This window comes from Peromyscus eremicus, chromosome 8b (assembly GCF_949786415.1).
Source record: "Peromyscus eremicus chromosome 8b, PerEre_H2_v1, whole genome shotgun sequence".
Classification (NCBI taxonomy): domain Eukaryota; kingdom Metazoa; phylum Chordata; class Mammalia; order Rodentia; family Cricetidae; genus Peromyscus; species Peromyscus eremicus.
Window position 1 is genome coordinate 29,709,333 of NC_081424.1, and position 14,236 is coordinate 29,723,568.

At 40.7% G+C, this 14,236-nt stretch overlaps 1 protein-coding gene across 1 annotated transcript in view; it reads right to left on the reverse strand.

The window, feature by feature from the left end:
- Positions 1-419: 419 nt before the first annotated feature.
- Positions 420-14,236, reverse strand: part of Arhgap18 (Rho GTPase activating protein 18) — a 147,335-nt gene continuing 133,518 nt past the window's right edge. Inside the window, exons 13-15 of the mRNA XM_059272618.1 lie at positions 5,253-5,377; positions 1,375-1,436; positions 420-818 (exon numbers count right to left, since the gene is read on the reverse strand). Of these exons, the coding sequence (XP_059128601.1) occupies positions 727-818; positions 1,375-1,436; positions 5,253-5,377 (279 nt within the window). The 3' untranslated portion in view covers positions 420-726. The remainder of the gene's footprint in view (positions 819-1,374; positions 1,437-5,252; positions 5,378-14,236) is intronic.

Consider the following 14,236-nt stretch of genomic DNA (forward strand, 5'->3'; position numbering starts at 1 on the left):
GGACATTCCTGACAGTTTGGGTTTTGATGATAGATACAGATTCATGCACATATGTCAGATAAGCTGAAAAAATAACTGTCTGGGATGCTGCAGGAAGGACTATTTAGACAGAGGATCCAAAACCATGAATGCTAACATATTGTGGTAACAAGAACTCTGTTGAATTAAGTTTGCCTTCATAGCATTCCATACCTGCTATTAACTATCTCTTTCTGGTTAAAAAAGCAAATTTTATTGAGGGAAGGTAGATAAGAAGAGGTAAGAAAGGGGAGACAACATTTTTAAAATGTAAATAAACTAAAACTTCATTGGTAAATCTATTAGTAAAGATTATTTAATCTGCTGGGGATATCACTAGGTGTCATAAAGCACTTGCCCATCATGAGCAAAGTTCTAGTTCAATACCCAGTACCAAAAAAAAAGGTAGAGAATTTATTTCATAGAAAAAAAGAACCAAAAACAAAAACAAACAGCTGTCACATCTGAACACATTTTAAAGTGTGTATAAACAGCCCACAAGCTAATTAAACCCATTTCCTCTTACTCCAAAAATATTTTTTAATAATAATAATTAACAATTGTGGCAGGCACAAAAATCTATAATTTTAAGGCTTGAGGGTGTCACTTTGTAATAACTGGGTACAGCTGAATAATTAAGAAACCTGCGACTTTTATTGACACTCTTGACCCAGCAAGAATGATGACACTAGTCCTCCGGTTAGTCTTCTACCGTGGCTTGGATTTTATGACCCACTCAGCATTTGGGTTCAGCTGGTATAAGTCCTTCATATACGTGTCCTCATCAAGGCAGCGTTCCCCTGTGAAGGAGATGTGGTATCAGTTAACACAGTTGGTGAGGGCGGATGCAATCGTAAAATTGATCCCAACGGTTAAAAAAAAATCTTAGTTTTCAAAGTCTTTGTCCTTCCTTATTTCTCACGACAAAGAATTGGCCAAGGCATTAAAAACGCCAGTTGGGTAGTCATTCTCTAATGCTGGTATCAAATTAAATAAAGAAGCGAACGAAAACACTTCGTGAAATGGACTTTAACTGCTTCCTTAAAATCATCCTCACCTGTATTAAACATAACTAGTTTTGAATGCAGCTAAAAAAAACACACTAATTTCCAAGATCTGATTGCGAAATGGAAAGTCAAATGTGCAAAGGCTGAGTGTGAATGATGATTTAAACAGCGGGAGCTCAAAAAGAGGCCGCAGGAAGAAAAGTCGGAGCACTGAACAAACCCATACTACTCAGCAAGTGTCTAAGACATGGTATGCTTACTTTCAAATCTAGAAACACTTTTGTCCCAAAGATATAAATAATAAACATTGGCAACATCAAGTCAACAGATAGAGTGAAAATGTGCTTACCAATATTGCCTCCGATTTCATACAGGAAAACTTCTCCTTTCTTAAGTGTCTGGGCAACCCCACTATTCGGGACAAAACAAACAGATGAGTTGCATCATCAAAGAGCTTGCGCGTAAATCAGTTTAGCAGACCGGGAAATTCTAGCTAGCACAGAAAATTCATAACTTAGACATACTGCAGTTATGTACTTTTGTATGTTCCCATCTGTTAAATGTGCCCTACAGGTAATAAAAAAAAAATGTCACACTTGGAAAAGAAATAAATAGAATCAGATATCTGAAGGCAAAAGAATAAATCGGTATCTAAATTTGTAAACACCAAAAAGTCAAGTTAATGTAACATTGATATGGCATGATTATTGATATGATTATCTGCTCTTCATAGGGCCAAGATACTGACTCAGTTTCCTCATTGCACTTAGTTTTCGTTCACTCAGTATGTTACATATATACATTTATATTCTTCAAAGAATAGCATTTTCCACCTACCATAAAGAGGTGTTGAAAGTTAAGCCCACAGACACAATTAGCTACATTCTGACACTACATAGTATATCCTCGAATGGGAGCCTCTCACGACTCCATAACTCTGTATACTTTTAGGTTTTACATATTAGTTACAAAAGTAAACTTTTCTAAAATGTTAAGTACACACACACACACACACACACACACACACACACACACACGTGCGTTACAATTCAGTGATTTATCAAAGGTTTCTGTAAAAGAATTACTTTAGAAACCTTCTAAAACTTTAGAACCAAAGCTCAAGAATTTGCTTTTAAAATCCTCTGTGGTGTGTGGATTAGGTGAACAGAGAAGTTGTGGGCTGCTGCTGAAGGTCCAGAGGAGTGGGGCTGGAGAGATGGCTCAGCAGTTAAGAGCACTGACTATTCTTCCAGAGGACTGGGGTCCAATCACCAGCACCCACATGGTGGCTTACAACCAATCATTAACTGCAGTTTGATCCAAGGTATCAGATACTCTCTTTGGATCTCCATAGACACTCTACACACAAGATTTAGAGACACACATGTAGGAAGCCTAGAAGAGATATATCATGTAAGCAGGACTTTACTCCACCTATGAGGAGCTCCTGGCATAACAGCAGCTTTCCTAAGCAGCCAGCTAATGGTTCTCTGGTTATCTGATCTTCTCTCCCCTTTGCTATGCCCATGGCATCACTGCCTGCCCAGGACTACACACACACACTTCAGTTTGACCTGCTACCTTGTATACCATCCAGTGGTCACACTCTGATTACAACCAAGAGTTACTGGGGCTATAAAAACCCCCAAAGAATGTTGTAAAAGACTTGATTTTTAAGAATCTAGTCCAATACTGCTCTCAGAGTGATTCTCAAGGGTCTGTATGGTTCTTTCCTTTTACTGAAAGCTGAACAAATTTTCTGACATAGGACAGCTTTCATATAAAGTCAACAAATTCATAAGTATTGATGGAAAGGCATCAATACTTTACCCAAACGGATGAATGAATGGGCAATTTGTTGTACTTTTTGCTCACATATGTGCTCGTGGCTTTGACAGAGAGAGTTGGAAAGTGAGTGATGAAGGAAAGTGAGCTTCCTAACTGTCCCAAACAGTAGAGGATAAATGGGGCAAACACAAGTATGTGGTCGGGGAAAACTATAGTATAAACATTTATTGAGCACTTTCCCCACTCTGAGGCCCAGATAAACAGCAACAGGACTTAATGGCCACTTTCCTAGTCCCCTCTTACAAGACTGTAAGGAGTCCTAGTCTGTCTTGCTCTTCCTAATGGAGAATGGAGGCTTTAACCTAAGACATGGGACATGTTCAGCAGGAACTTGCCAAACTTGATGACCCAGAGCCCACATGGTGGAAGGAGAAAACTGATTCGAGCACTGTGGCTTGTGCACCATGCACATAGAAATGTACACAAAACAAATTAAAATGTTATTTAAAACACCAGCCTATATTGAAGGAAGAATAGCAAGAATCTGAATATACTGACTAATGTTTCATGTTGTACCCCAAAATATTAAAGACCCAGCTGAATGGACTATACAACTTCATAAGGATTTGTGCTTGGACAGTCTAAGTTAGGGAAGATGTTCTTGGAACTTGTGGGATGCTCCTGACTCAAGTCATCCAAATCTGCAGACACATTCTGGGAGGGAATGAAACATGCTATTGGAGGAAAGAAGGGTCAAAGGTGGCATCTGCAGGTCAAAGTTGAGGAGGAGCAAGGAAGAGGGTTGACTTCATTGTGGCTGAGATACCCCAGGGAGAAAGGATCAATCTGAGAAATTCCTAATGCTCCCAGCCCCCAGTTCTGGGAGATTCAACTCAGGGCTCAATGCCAGGCATGACTCCCAGGAGCTAGTGTGGAGAGCACTTTAGGGGCTGCCTCTGTGGACACAAATACAGATTCAAATTTCCAGCTGTGTGACCCGGAGCAAATATATTCCCTGGTCAAGCTCCTATCAGTGAAACAGAAGGAACTGCAAGGAAGTTCATCCTGGTTTGCAGGGGGCTGAGTCACTACCCCAGATGTCCCCATCCCACTCCAACACCATCTGTGAGCTTTGGAGATCCATCCTTTCTCCCACCTTATGAGATGGGGGAGAGGTGGTTGTTTGAAGGTTTCTACTTCTCTCACACCTGCTGCAGAGTCTTAATTAGAGTATAAACATTAACAAAAGGTACTGTACTGATGCTGCAGAGGCATTAGCAAACTGGATGGAAGCCACCCCCCGACACACACACAACACACACACTGTTAGAGTGAGATTAACCTCAAGGGAGGCCTAAAATGGGATACCTATAAACTGTGATGCTAGATTTCTTTCAAGAATTTTAGATGGAGGCTGGTGAGATGGCTTAGTGGGTAAAGGTGCTTGTGGCACAAGCCTGGCGACCTGAGTTCAGTATTTAGAATCCATATCACAATGGAAAGAGAATGGACTCCACAAATTTGTATACATACAAACATATGTGTGTGAATGCACACATACACACACACACACACTAATAACACATTTTTTTAAAAAAAGAATTTTAATAGCATAAATCAGAGGAAAATCATTAAAACTGTCTTTAGCCAAAAATAAGGTATTTAAAAGGGAAAACCTAAAAGATCCCTGTAAGATTACCAGGACCTCTCAACTTGGAGACAGGATGAATGGGAGGCTACACAGACCCTAGTGAGTACAGTGACGGAGAGCAGAGCTTTCTAAAGACTCTGTAGCATCTGCCCAGGACAAAGAAGGACGTGGTTGTCCCTAATGAGGACAGCTTGTTCTCGTGACTTCAGACCTCAGGGACTGGGTGGCCTCTCTCAATCATCCACGCTTTCAGTTTTCAAATTGGAACATTTCTTTCTTATTCATTAAGTTTCATAGAGAAAGTTACGTCTTCATTTTAATCTTGCTGCATCCTAATTAGCAATCTTCGGAACAGCCTACAAACAGTAATTAACCTCCAACCAACGTGTTCTGGAAAGACCACAGAGTAGTTTCACTTGCCAAGCTCATTGCAGGCAAATGGTGGCGGGCTGCTCACACATGCTGCTTGAAACAGGCACAACTTGAACAGGAGCTACCTCTGACAAATTCCCACCCTTCACTCCACTGGTCTAACTGTCAAATCTGCTTTGTTCTTCTGACGGGAAGACACACATGTACGCACGCACACACATACACACACACACACACACACACACACACACACACACACACACACGAGAGAGGGGGAGGGAGAGAGAGAGAGAGAGAGAGAGAGAGAGAGAAAGAGAGAGAGAGAGAGAGAGAGAGAGAGAGAGAGAGAGAGAGAGAGAGAGGAGTATAAATATAAAAGTGAGTTATCCCACAGAATAATTAAAACAGGCCTTTACCTTTCTTGGCTGAGAAACCTGGCAAGCACATCGCTGGCTTTTAGTTCCTCAGTTAGCTGTATTGCCATGGAAACTTTTGAAAGATGGGGAGCTTGCACTCGAATCACTCCCTGAGGAACGTCAGCCTGCAAAGCAATAATGACACTGGAACAAAGCTGACAGCAGCTGGAACATGTAACTCTGTACCATGCATTGTATGGTAAGTGTGCTTAACTACTCCTCATTTTACCCCACTGCATAAAACCTTAACTACTGTATAATGTAATTTGCTAAATTACATCAAACCTCAAATATCCTCTTAATGGTGATAGGGGAACTTTATAATGCCTGTGCAGTAATGCTTAATTATTTTTAAAGATGTAAAGAATGACAGCAATAACCATTACTGCCATATTAAGTGCTGATTTCTGAGTGTTATCTACTGGAGAGGGCTTCCTCATGTAGCAATTTATGAAATTGAATCAGAAAGAAGTCACTCGATGCTGTGCCTATGTGTGCTTTTATAAAAACCTTCCCACCCGGTATCAAAATTTCCTCCATCTTTTATGTCCCTGGGTGTGAAAAAGACATGGACTTTTCCTGATGTATTTGTCCTATATTTCCTTCCTACTTGGTTACCACGCTTATATTTTTGATTGTACACAATGAACTTAAAAGGACTAATTCTAAGCCCTCCACCCATGGATCTGCAGGACAATTTATGGATTTAGAGATACCAGTGAAACATTTTTGAGGTTTGTAATATCAAAACATCAGCTACAACATTCAAAATAATAGGCTTAATTAATTCCTAAATGGTTTTTGCTAAAATAAATACTAATTTATTATTTATAACCATATGTCTTAAACAGACTTTAGAACAGCATGCTCAAATTATGTTTAAATATATTTCCTTAAATATTACAAATACCATCATTTAGTTCAAGCAAAATTTGTATCTACTGAGTACTATGTTAGGTCTACTTCCCTAAAAGATTAAAAAAGATACTCAAATCCTTTAGCATCCATTATTGCTGTGCCCATTAAATGGATACAGCCTTTAATTCCTTTTGGGTTTAACCATAAAGCATGAATACAGTACAGATGCCATTGATGTTTTTGGAAAGCAAACAAAAGTAGTCTTCTAGAATCAGGCAGAATTAAAAAGCAGACGCCACCCAAACAATTTAAAATTGTTTCTCAGCAACAGGAGAAAGTTCATTTTGGAAGGACACAGAAAATAAATCGTGCTGCTGAGAAATGGCCAGCAAGCATGGGCTCCAACCACCAGGTCCAAGTCACAGGCAGATTGTCAACTCCACTCCATCTTGGAATTGGTGGTTTTGACTTCTCCTTTCTGGGGTATGTAATGTGGCCTGAGTACCTCGGGATACGGTATACACTGACCTTGGCATGACCCTTTACCCCTATGTGTCAAGCCCAATTTACCTTTTTCTTTTAACTAGGAGATACATTGCTTTCATCTGTCACATACTGGAAAATGGGCTACTTTAACAGTACATGGGACATTTCCTGTGATTGTGTTATGTGTGTGTGTGTGCAATTGTATGTGCGTGGGATATTGTGTGACTGTGTGTTGTGTGAATGTGATGTGTGTATGTATTGTGTGAGTGTGATATAGTATGACATTATGTTGTGTGAATGATTATGTGTGTGTGTATTATGTGAGTGTGATAGAGTGTGACTGTGTGTTGTGTGAATGTGACTGTGTGTGTATTGTGTGAGTGTGATATTGTGTGACTGTGTGTTGTGTGACTGTAATGTGTGTGTATTGTGTGAGTGTGATATTGTGTGCCTATGTGTTGTATGAAAGTGATGTGTGTGTATTGTGTGAGTTTGATATTGTGTGACTGTGTTGTGTGAATATGATTGTATGTATATTGTGTGAGTGTGATATTGTGTGACTCTGTGTGTGTGTGTGTGTGTGTGTGTGTGTATGTGTTCCTTTCTGAGCAGCTATCAACGGTGAAGCACACTCAGAGACTGCAGGAGCTTCTCCCTTGGGGTTATTCTCCAGCTTCTTTCCTAGTGTGGTCATTCCACACGATGGCTTGGTCTCAGCAATCTGTTTCCTCCAGGGTCAGTGGAAACAAGAAGCTGCTACTGACAACTTGAATGTCGGGGTGAAAACTGTAGTGGTGACGTTGGAAATACTGAGGCTGTATTCATAACACCCTGTGTACCTTGTTCACACAGTGAAAGCAGCAAACAATGGTACTGTAAATCAACATACTCCATCCTTACTATAGCTTTGTACAAGGCCCTCCGTGGAAGGCCAGGGTTTGCATACAACCACATACTTATGATGATGTTAATGTTAGAAAATCCTGGTTAATTCATAGTACCAGCTATATTTAAATTTGCTTAAAGAAAGTAATAACAATAAAAATTGTTTCCATAGTCATCTATTACCCAGCCCAAGGGCATGAACACGTAAGTGCTTGGCTAAATCAACAGTCAAATAAGATCAAATTGTATATACAGAAGATCTATAATGAATACTTTCCAAACAAAAATGGACCAGAAAAATAATAGTATGTTATTTATTTCTCAGCAGTTACTTCCCTTTCATTCCATTATTCCTTGTGGTTTATTTTCCTGTTTGGAAAAAATAAATCTATTCTTTCTGGTAGGTCCTCATCCTCATTGGGTATCTCTCAACCAACCCTGTACCAAGGCTCATTTCAAACACCTTAGACTCCATGGAACCTACTCTACTATGGCTAACAGAATCAAAAGAAATAAAATCACTCAACAATATTTTCATTAAAAACAATGGAATAATAACAATAAAATTTCTCTATAAGAAGATATACCAGTGTGCATTTTCTTACTGGTTAAAAAAACATTCTTATGCACTTTATCTAAGATGAATGCATTGAACTGCCTCTGTCACTTTGTGTTGTTCCCCACACTCTACAAAGACAAGGGACAGAATTGTAGAAAAGGAATTTAACAATGCTACAAAAGGTAAATTCAGTTGTTTGCTCCTGCAGGAAGACAACAAAAAGTCCAAGGTTCCCAGCATTAGCGGGTGCTTGCTTCAAGAGTAGCCACTCTCCTCCTAAGACATCCCTAGAATTGTTGAAGACCTGTAATAACATGATCAATGCCATACACCCTCTAAATGAGTTCAGGAAGTGTGGCCTTGGAGAGGGCAACAGGCTTTCTTAAGAAACACAGCACTGAGTTTTAGTGTGGTAACAGAACTTCTAAGAGAGCACCACCTCCCACACACTTACAGGATTTTGGAAGGAATAGTCTCAGGAACTTGTTTCTGAGGTATCCCAGAATTTTCAAGTACACATGTAATGTTAGGAAATTGTCAAGCTATGCATATATGGCACCAGAGTTGATTTTGCCCAATTGGGAGACTCACACGGGCATTCTACCACAGACTCCTTAATGGCTGTGAATAAAAGCATCCCCTCCATTTCTAGCCCTCCACAAAAGTGGGTGAAGTTAGGCCAACTTGAGTTCAGTGTTAACCCTTCCCAAACTAGGAGCTGTAACAAACGTTGACTCATCACAGCAAGTAGATACATCACTGCCTCTAACAGGCTTTCATTCAGCCACTAGTAGCACATGACACTTTCTCAGGTTGACCATTGACATTCCTGGAAACTAGAGACCTTGCCCTAAAGCAGGGTGTGAGTGTTGTTTATATCTAAGACAGAGGCAATCTCCACTTATATAATGTATCCCATCCAAATGCCCCTCCCTCAAAGCATGGAGACTGAGAGTGTAACTCAATAGGACTGTACTAAGCTCCTTACACTTTTGCTGAAGTGTAGCCAATAGACGGTAAAGACAAAAAAATGTCATGTTTTTGGAAGTTCTTGCTGAGTATATTAGCAAAGGAGGGCAAGTGATATTTACACAGAGATGATAAACAATAAATGATACCAAGGATCTCATTTAAATGGTGTATGACAGCTCTGATCACGCTCCAAACTCACACTGTATCCAATGCGAATGCTATTAGTATACTAATTACATTAAGCTGCCAAGCTTTGAAAAGACACCATGCCTGATCAGCAAGCCAAACAATATGTTCTTATTTATGCCATAATAGTAGCTGAAACTATATACAGAATAATCTTTGTGACCTTCACATGTCATGGCTGTGATGGATATTCTTGGCTGACAACTTGACTACATCTGGAATTAACTAAAACTCATGTGGCTGGATACAGCTGTGAGTTGTTTTTTTTTTTTTTAATTAAATCACTTCAAGTGGGAAGAACGACTTTTAATCCAGATATTTTGAGGTGGGAAGATTTACCTTTAATCTGGGACATACCTTCTGGATATGGAAGACGTTGCTTATTTTTTGTTTGTTTGTTTGCTTGGGTTTTTTTGTTTTTTGTTTTTTGTTTTTGTTTTTGTTTTTTTTGCCCGATTGCTCTTGCTGTTGCTGGCAAGTCCATTCCTTCACTGGCATTAGAGTCTACTTCTTTAGGATTCAGGCATATACTGAAGAACAGCTGAGAAATCCAGCCTCATGAACTGGACAACTATTGGATTCACAGGCCTTCTGTTAGTAGACAGCTATTGTTGGACTAACTGGACCACAGCCTGAAAGCCATTCAAATAAATCCTCTTTATATACATACATACATACGATAGATACATAGACAGATACATAGATAGATTCATTCTATAAGTTCTATTCCCCTAGAGAACACTGACTAATATAGAGTTTGATCCAGAAGTGGTTCTAAAGCAACAAAAGTATAAGGATGAATTGTTTAAGTATCTGGAATAGACTTTCCAATTTGCCAACACCTAGTTACTGAAGCCTCTCCTAGAAGCTTGGAGAATTCTGAAAGCTCATGGTATGAACTATTTTACAAACTTAGACAAATGCACGTGATTATCCTGTTTCTGCAGTTGTGAGAAGCAATGGATTCGGTGACTCTGTACACAAAACTTTTGACAGTTTGTGGGAGAGCAAGGAGACTGAAGACACTGCTTGGTTGCTCCTGCATCTCTGGATAAACTGACAAAGGAAAAGAATGAGCTCCATGAAAAAATTAACCAGCTCCTAGCATCTCGGAATATGATGAAGGACAACAATGAACTCGGTGATAAAACTGACCAGCTCCAGATGCACACAAACAGTCAATGGTTTCTAAGGCTGCCCTGGAAGAGACTCTCTTCTCTCCAGCAGCCACAGAGCTCAAGTTGCAGAAAATCAAACCAAAGCCCTCCTTATAAGGTTGGCTGAATTACAGCAAAAATTCAAGTCCCAGCCTTGGAGGGTGTCCGCAGCTAAAGTGAGGGCATTACTTGGTAAAGAATGGGATCCTGTAACTTGGGATAAAGGAATGTGGGAGGACTCTATTGAAGCTGAGAACTTTGAACCCTCAGATTCTTGGGGGTTTATCTCACCTAAGGAAGTTGTCTCTCCATCCTCAGCAAAAGATGTACTCCCACCCCCTGAAACAGTGCCTTTTCCACCTCTGACTGAGTAAATTAATCCTTTGTTGTCTGCTAACACAGCAGTGACTTTCTTTGAAGGAGATGCCAGACAAGACAATACTGATGTCCATCAGGGCACACCCATAGTTGGCTCTAGACCTGTAACCTGACTTAATCCTGAGCAGGTTCCTAGAGGAGAGATTGGAAGGAACATAAAACTGGATGAGGCTGAGTTTATTGATATGGGCCCACTGAGTAGAGATTCTAGTAGAATATGGAAGCTTCTACAGTTAAAAAAAAAAATGTGTCAAAAGTTTGTTTGAATGGTTCACTAAAGCATTTAACAATAGATGGCCTATTGAAAAGGAGCTGGAGATGCCTGGTATCCTTAGCTTAGTGTCAATGAAGGAATTTTAATGTTCAATGAAATTACAATACTAGAGTGGACATGCTGTATAAAACCTAATCCTCCACAATGGGAAGACCCAGAAGACACGCCCTTCACTAATCTTATAAGGCCACAAATGGTGAGAGGGTCACCAGCACATCTGAAGAGCTTTGTTGTCGTCCTTTTCCTTGTGCCAGATGTTAGGGTTGGAGATGCTACTGCTCAGTTGGATGGATTAAATGCAGTGGGTTAAGTTGGGCCTGGAGGCAGGAGCCAGGTGGCAGCACCAAATCACCAAAGGCAAAGTGATTACAGTTATCATAATGGGCAGCATAGAGAAAGCAAAATCTGTAACGGCCTAGTTGATAATGGTCAGCATAGGCAAACGGAGTTCTATGGCAGTATGACTAATATGGACCTTTGGTACTTGCTAATCAATTATGGTGTTCCCAGGCATGGCATAGATAAGAAACTTACTGCATCTTTAGTTGACCTGTATAAGCAGAAAAATAAATTACAAATAAATGTAAGTCTCTATTGGATCATGACAAAAAGGAATCTTGGCCTGTGAACAATTTTCAAATGAGTCAATTTGTAGACCCAGAACCTTTTGAATGGAGGGATGGCTAGTTTCTCCCACGGAAGGACCTTGATAAAAGTTTTAAAAGTTTTATTATTAGCCTTTCCCCATTCCTTCCCCCAGAGGGACCTACGGCCCTTTACAAGAGCACTATACACTGGGGTAAAGAAACAATCAAGATCATCATGGGGAAATGTATAGAGACAACCAAACCAAGCTAGTGGAAACTCAAACTTTAGACCAACAGCTGTGGAGCCTCCATGGGACTGGACTAGGCCCTCTGCATAAGTGAGACAGTTGTGAAGCTTGGTCTGCTTAAGGGACTCCCTGGCAGTAGGATCAGGATCATTTCTGGTGCATGAGCCCATTACCTATGGTGGGACACCTTGCACAGCCTTGATGCGGGGGTGGGGGTGTGTGGGGGATTTGGACTTGCCTTAACTGAATGTACCAAGCTTTGCTGACTCTGCATGGGAGGCCTTAACTTTTCAGAGGAGGGAATGGGGGGGCAGTTGGCAGGGGTAAGGCTGGAGGGGCTGGAGGAAGGAAGAGAGAGGAATCTGTGGTTGGTATGGAAATGTTTTTTTTTCTTTATTAAGAAATTTTTTATTCAATCAAACTTTCCAAAGTCTATTGGATGCTGGTTCCGAATTGATCCTGACTCCAGGAGATCCCATGAAACATTGTGGCCCTCCAGTTAAAGTAGGGGCTTATGGAGGTCAGGTGATTAATGGACATTTGGCTGACTTCCAACTAACAGTAGGTCCAGTGGGTCCCCAAACTAATCCTGTGATTATTTTCCCAGTGCTACCATTTATAATTGGGATAGAAGTTGGCAGAATTCTCACATTGGTTCATGACCTGTGGAGTGAGGGCTATTATGGTTGGAAAGGCTTTAGAGTTGCCTCTGCCAGGGAAAATAGTGAATCAAAAACAGTATCACATCCTTGGGGGAATTGCAGAAATAAATGCCACCATCAAAGACTTGAAAGATGCAGGGGTGGTGGTTCCCACAGCATCTCCCTTTAACTCTATCTGGCCAGTGCAGAACAAGGATCATGGAGAATGACAGTTGACTATCAAAATCTCAATGAGTTAGTGACTCCAATTACAGTTCCTGTACCAGATATGGCGTCCTTACTCGAGCAGATTAACGCATCTCCTGGTACATGATATGCAGCTATTGATCTAGCAAATGCCTTTTTCTTGGTACCTGTCCATAAAGACCACCAGAAGCACTTTGCTTTCAGTTGGCAAGGCCAACAGTACACCTTTATAGCTTTACTTCAAGGATAGATTAACTCTCAAGCCCTGTGTCATAACTTAATTTGAAGGGAACTTGATCATCTGTCTCTTCCACAAAATATCACATTGGTGCACTATTTTGACGACATTACACTAATTGTACCAAGTGAGCAGGAGGTAGCAACCACTTTGGATTCATTGGTAACACATATGAACACCAGAGGATGGGAAATAAATCCATCCAGAGTTCAATGGGCTTCTACCTCAGTGAAATTCTTAGGAGTCCAGTAGTGTGGGCAGAGATATTTGTTCTAAGGTGAAGAATAAATTATTGAACCTGGCCCCTCCCACCACCAAGAAAGAAGCACAAGATTTAATTGGTCTATTTGGATTCTGGAGACAGTACATTCATCACTTGGCTGTATAACTCCAGCTCATATACCAAGGGAACTGGAAAGCTTTGTGTGTGTCCTAGAACAGGGAAGGCTCTACAACAGCTCCAGACTGCTGTGCAGGCTGCTCTACCACTTAGATCATATGATTCAGCAGACTCGATGGTACATGAAATGCCAGTGGCAGACAGGGATCTGTTTCAAGCCTTTGTCAGGCCTTTATCAATAAATGAATCACAGAAGAGACCTTTGGAATTTGAGAGCAAGACTCTACCATCATCTATAGACAACTATTCTCCCTTTGAAAAACAACTCTTGGCCTGCTCTTGGGCCTTAGTAGAACACGAACATTTGACAATGGGCCACCAACTTACCATTTAACCTGAGATGGGTTACCATGCAACCATCGTGAGCTGGGTGTTATCTGACATACCGAGTCATAAAGTAGGACAAGCACAGCAGCAATCTACTATCAAATGGAAGTGGTGTGTGTGTGTGTGTGTGTGTGTGTGAGAGAGAGAGAGAGAGAGAGAGAGAGAGAGAGAGAGAGAGAGAGAGAAAGAAAGACAGAGACAGAGAGACAGAAACAGAGAGACAGAGAGATTGAGCTGGGCATGTCCTGAAGGTACAAGCAAGTTACATGAAGAAATTGCCCAAATGCCTATGGTTTATACACCCATTACAATGCTATCTGTGGACAGGCATGCACCTAGAGCCTCATGGGATGTGTCCTATGATCGACTGACTGAGGAAGAAAAGACTAGGGCCTGGTTTACTGATGGTTCGGTACATTATGAAGGTACCACTTAGAAGTGGACAGATGCAGAATTACAACCCCTTTCTGAGACAACCCTGAAAGACATCAGCAAGGGGAAATCTTCACAGTGAGAAGAATTTTGGGCAGTACGCATGGTCATACATTTTGTTTCGAAGGAGAAATGGCCAGATGTGTGAT